Raw genomic sequence first — 6,079 nt, 5'->3', positions numbered from 1 at the left:
TTCTTATTACCATAATAATTATAGTGGCAGGTACAAAGAGTTAGTACCCAATGAAATGGATAGGGATAAGTATCAGTACCCTGAGGAAAAGGATAATTATTTTAATTTTCACTTAACTGCTTCGAAAAGGCACTTCCCAAGCAGTATAAACAACGATACTGGTGGAATAATCAATATTGTGAGTAGCCTTTTATATGATAGCATTGATTTCAATACAGAAGAAAAAACGGATCAGCAGATAAATCATAATAATATGATCCATTTTGTGTATAGTAATAATCATTATTCGCCTGAAGGCGTAAAATTATATTAAATGATATCGTGCATTCCGCATCTCAGAGAGAAGATCTTAAGCCATCCAAACATTGTAGCAAAAGTGAAAATAAGAAAGGCGAGAAAATACAAAATCCACTAAATAAATACAAAGAATACATTAATTCTAAACATTTAAAAATAAATGAAAATGAAGTACGGATACACGGAGTATCTTCAATTTGCCCTTATGTGTTGAAACATGCAGATATGGATTTAAATGAATCAAAAAACTTAGTCAATAAGCACAATATTTCAAACGATAATGTAGAAGCTGAAACCCCCCTACATTTTATAGTCCGGTCGAAATAGACATTGAAATAGCAAAAATTTCCACAGAGCTGAATTTTGGTGGAGAGCTAGGGTTTGCCATTAGAAGCAATATCCTAAAAGTCCCCATCGATTCCATGTGTGCAAAAAAAATTATTCGGGGTCAAAATCAAATTTTAAGGGTTTTTAGGTTTTCGGATTTTTTTTTTTGAAAACGGTTGAACTGATCAAAAAGTGACTAAAGTAAATATTGTAGACAGAAAAATTATCTACAAGTTTGACCATTCTTGAGATATAGCTGTTCTAAAAAACACATGAGGGTTTGCCATTAGAAGCAATATCCTAAAAGTCCCCATCGATTCCATGTGTGCAAAAAAAATTATTCGGGGTCAAAATCAAATTTTAAGGGTTTTTAGGTTTTCGGATTTTTTTTTTTTTTTTTTTTTGAAAACGGTTGATCTATTCAAAAATTGACGAAAGTAAATATTGTAGACAGACAAATTATCTACAAGTTTGACCATTCTTGAGATATAGCTGTTCTAAAAAACACATGATTTTTATGCACTTATAAGGGAAATATGCACATATTCAGACGAACCGGCTAAACTAAGCGAAGTAATCGGGTCTGTCCCGATTTTTTGTCTTCTAAAAAATTCCAACAAAATCGGAGCGTGTTTAGTAGAGTTATTCAATGTTAGAGTCATTTTATGCAAAAATAGCCCATTTAACTCACATGTATAATCGAAAGCCCAACGGGAACGACCCCAACGAAAACTCTCCGTTTTTTTTCTCTCAAGTTTTGTCCGAAGGTAGGGATTGTTGCGCTGATTGCGGAAATGCATAATTTTCAACGGTTGAGGGTCCGGTTCGCCGGTTACTCGACCAGAAAGGCCAAATTAGAAAACCGGGTTAGACCCGGTTCTACTGAACCGATTACTGCAAAGTGGATATCGTTTGAAAGCTGACGGAAGTATCTAACACATAGTGTCGTTACTTTAACCGGTTCGCTTACAATGTACTTACGCGGCTAATTTTTTATTTGACTTTTAGATCGCGATATCTCAAAAATGGTTTGTTTGCACCACTATGCTTTTCGGGAATACCTGTGGTTAATGCTCAGATGGTGTGCGCAGTATCAGGCAACTTCTTTCCCACTTCCGATTAATGAAAAGGATTGTTTTCTTATGTTTTACACTGAATTCCTTTTATTGTTGATTATAGCCGTATTTAATAAAGGGTATGGGGATGGCGATAGGCACTGGATTTCCACTATTTACTTTTGAGTCACTTTAATGTATGTATATTTTGTTCTAGCACTTATTACTGTTTTTGCCGGTTGATGTGAAAAAAGTGAAGAAATTTTCTTTCTCGAAATGTCAGACTACAAGACTACAAAGCTGATAGCTTTTGTAATCAACGCCGTCAGCTTTGTTTGTCATGTTTGATTTAAGGCCAAAACACAACTATAGTGTTGTAATTAGAACACGTAACCATATCGCCACCCCATTGCCCGAAGGGCAATAAAAGATAAGAGTAATTTAATTCAATAGATATATGCGAAAGACTATATATCTTTATCCCTAAGGAAACTTAGACTTATTTCAAAAGACTTATAAGACTATATGCTACAAGGATGGGAGTTCATTAAATGATAGATGAGAGTTAAGTATGATATACACATTGATTTAAATTCAAATATCAAAATAAAAGTTATGAACAAGTTCGTTACCAAGTTTAAAACACAACAAAAATAAAGCATATTTCATGGTATGAGGAATAGGTGATATAAAGGTAGTATTAGTATATGAATGTATTTAATAAAGAACATGGTGAACTTAAATATTTTAAATAATGATAATACTTCATGTTACAGTTTTCGTTGGCAGCTCAAACAAACATTTTGCGACGGCGTGGATTATACATTATGTCTTCTTCCCCTCACCGAAAAATACAGGCCCAAATGTGGTATGGTGAATCAACGTCTGGCCTGCCCGGCCAATCACATTGCCGGTAAAGATCTGGTGGGCTACATCGGCACCCAAAATCAGATGATAGGGTTCAGGCTTATTCCAGCTAGGATCCCCAATTGTGGCGCGGCCGACGATGGGATGATCCCAAGTCCAGATGCTCTCGAGTGGGGCTGATGGTGTTTTGCCATACCGAGTGTCTTCAATCACACATCTGACGTGAACCTGGTCACGATCGAATATGTGGTGTTGAAGCCTTATTGAGGTGTAGCCCCGGCGAATTTCGCACTTATAATTTTTGGCAGCGTCCATAGTTATTGCTGAGAGTTTATGTGAGGGGTCGATTACAACCCGAGCCATTTCACACCAGTCGGCTTTGGTGGGGTACAATCGTACAGTTGCGGTCATGGGGAAAAATACATTTCCTGTATCCACGGGGTGGAGGAGAGAATGGTGGTCGCCACGGCATCGAAAACAGCGATTACGACTGGGACAGTCACTACGACCATGGGACTGCGCCAAGCAGTTTTTGCAGAGATCGAGCTGTTCCACCTTACGGCGTCGTGCACTTATACATAAAGCGAGGAACCGGGTGCAGTCGCTGATGGAGTGGAATCGTGTGCAGACCGGGCACGGGTAATTTTCATTGAAATTTGACATTCTGTGTGGAGAGAAGAAATCAATTAGTATTTGAGAGACGAAATTTTCTAATGAGCTACAGCAGATATCTAAAATACGGTTTCTTGTGTGCCACGGGGAAGGAGTATCATTTTATGGACAGGGCGAGTTATTAAGCCATTTTGAGTCTTAAGTTCTGCAACTCTCACACGGTCATCTGCACCTAGGAATACTTTCACTACTCGGCCCAAACGCCATTCGTTAGGACACACAGGCTCATTTCTTATAACTACCAGATCGTTAAGTTGAAGATCAGGTTGGGGATTCTTCCACTTATTACGCTTATTTAATTCCCTTAAATACTCATCTTTCCAACGTCTACAGAATTCATGTTGCAAAGCCTTTAGCTTCCGCCACCGATTCATAAGACTTTCAACATGCGATAATTCTTCGGGTTCCGCTGGGACTAAAATAGGGCCACCGATGAGAAAGTGGCCCGGAGTGAGGGCGGAAATATCGTCAACTTCATCAGATAGAGATGCTAAGGGCCTTGAATTTAAACATGCCTCTATGGTAACGAGAAGAGTAGAAAATTCTTCAAACGTATACTTCATCTGACCACTGACTTTTTTCATGTGCATTTTGAAGCTTTTAACTCCGGCCTCCCACAAACCACCCATATGTGGAGCCGAGGCCGGAATAAAATGCCAGGATAACCTTTGGTGGCCATATTTAAGAATTGATCGTTCTCTTACTTCTTTTACAAGAGCCACGAAGTTTGAGTCAATTTGACGAGCGGCACCAACGAAATTTCTACCATTATCAGAGAACATCTGATGTGGACAACCGCGGCGGGAAACGAAGCGAGCCAACGCAGCCATGAACGCTGGAGTCGAGAGATCACTCACAGCCTCTAAATGAATCGCTTTAGTCGAGAAACAAACGAAGAGACATGCATAACCTTTCGTGATACGACAGTATCTGCCTGTGAAACTTTTTATTTCAAAAGGCCCCGCAAAATCAACACCTGTGTTGGTGAATGGCCTGCTAAAACTGGTTCTTTCTTCGGGCAATGGTGCCATTATTTGGCTTTGAAACCTTTTCTTATACAGAATACATTCCTTACAATTCCGGATATGAAATTTAACTAAATTTTTTGCTCGTAATATCCAACACTCTAGGCGGATGGTATTTAAGATTAATCTTGGGCCACCATGCATTACAAGTTTATGAATAAAATCAACATACATCCTCGCTAACCGGCTCTTATACGCCAATATAACTGGATGTCTCTCATTATATGATAAGCTCGAAGTGGAACCAAGTCGACCATTTGCTCTTATGACACCATGTTTGTCCAAAAATGGACTCAGTGCTAACAAGGGACTGGTAGCTGGAAGTTTCCTATTATTTTTAAGACAATGGAATTCTTCTGGAAAATGGCGAACCTGAGATAAGTGAAAGAGACGACTTCTGGCAAAGTTCAATTCGTCGGCAGTCAAACGTTTTGACAAAACTGTAACTCCTTTACCATTCTTTAACCTGTGGAAGTATCGAAAAATGTAGGCAGTGACATGGATAGCCGTGGATAGCGAAGAGTAGTTTTCCAAAATGTCATATGAAACCTCGGATTTGAACGACTCGTTAGGGGTACATGATCTAGCAACGTGAACTTTAACGGGCTTGGATTCTTCCAACGTTTCCAAGGGTTTTGATGATACGGGCGACATAGATTTATCTTGAACTAACCACTCAGGTCCGTGCCACCAAAAACTGCTTTTTTCTAATTCCGAAGGAACCAGCCCCCGGGTTGCTAGATCAGCGGGATTGTCTTGTGAAGCTACATGGGACCAACTCTTATTACCAACCTTTTCCAATATACGAGCAACCCTATTTGCTACAAAAGTTTTCCAACAACATGGTGGCTTTTTGAGCCACGCCAAAACTATTGTTGAGTCAGACCACAAATGTAAGTCGTAGGAATTAGGTTCAAAATTGGGCAACATACTTTCAATCAACTCTGCCAACAACGTAGCCCCACATAGTTCCAACCTTGGCAACGATGGTTTCTTTATCGGAGCCACCTTTGTCTTTGCAACTAATAAGTTTGAACTAATAGTATTTCCTTCTTGAATCCTTACGTAAATTGTGGCAGCATAAGCTACCTCTGAAGAGTCACAGAAACCATGATACTCAACTTTACTTTGTGGGGTATAGCCGATCCAACGGGGAATTGTAATGCTATCTACTTCATTGTATTTTGTAATAAAATGTTTCCATTTCTGTAAAGCTACAGGTTTTATATTATCATCCCATTCTATCTTGTCGAGCCACATATCCTGCATGATGATTTTTGCTGTTATTATGACTGGAGCCAACCATCCGGCAGGATCAAAGAGTCTGGCTATCAGCGATAATACTTCCCTTTTTGTATAGGTGTCTTTATTAATAATCTTCTCTGTGACAAAATAGAAAATATCTAAGTGCTGTGTGTTCTAAGTGCTAAATACGGTGCACAGTTAACACCAAATGTGACCGTTTTTAAGACATAATCAGCAATTTCATCATTCTCAGACTCCCTGTAGACAATTTTCTGATAACTACTATGTTTTGGGTTTATCATAATTTGTCTATACATCTTACTAATGTCTGCATTGAAAACAAACTTAAAGAATCTCCATTTCAATACTAGGACCACTAAATCTGTTTGAAGAACAGGGCCTACATACAGCATATCATTCAAGCTAACTTTATTAGAACATGGGCTGGACGCATTAAAAACTACTCTTAACTTTGTTGTGGTACTCTCAGGCTTAAACACTCCATGATGAGGCAAATAGTATCCTGAAGTACTGTCTTCGTCTTTTACTCTTTGCATGTGCCCTAGCGATATATATTCTTTAATGACGTCA

General features: G+C 38.8%; 1 protein-coding gene across 2 annotated transcripts in view; it reads right to left on the bottom strand.

The window, feature by feature from the left end:
* Positions 1–1,876: 1,876 nt before the first annotated feature.
* The window catches only part of LOC141388093 (uncharacterized), a 38,140-nt gene continuing 33,937 nt past the window's right edge, over positions 1,877–6,079 (bottom strand). For both annotated transcript variants that reach the window (XM_073958139.1, XM_073958140.1), the window contains exon 2: positions 1,877–3,210. In XM_073958139.1, coding sequence (XP_073814240.1) covers positions 2,505–3,210 — 706 coding nt within the window. In that variant the 3' untranslated portion in view covers positions 1,877–2,504. The remainder of the gene's footprint in view (positions 3,211–6,079) is intronic.

The sequence above is a fragment of the Musca autumnalis genome, unplaced genomic scaffold, assembly GCF_047663935.1.
Source record: "Musca autumnalis isolate F117 unplaced genomic scaffold, ASM4766393v1 scaffold_53, whole genome shotgun sequence".
Lineage (NCBI taxonomy): Eukaryota > Metazoa > Arthropoda > Insecta > Diptera > Muscidae > Musca > Musca autumnalis.
This window is presented reverse-complemented; position numbering and strand designations above follow the sequence as displayed.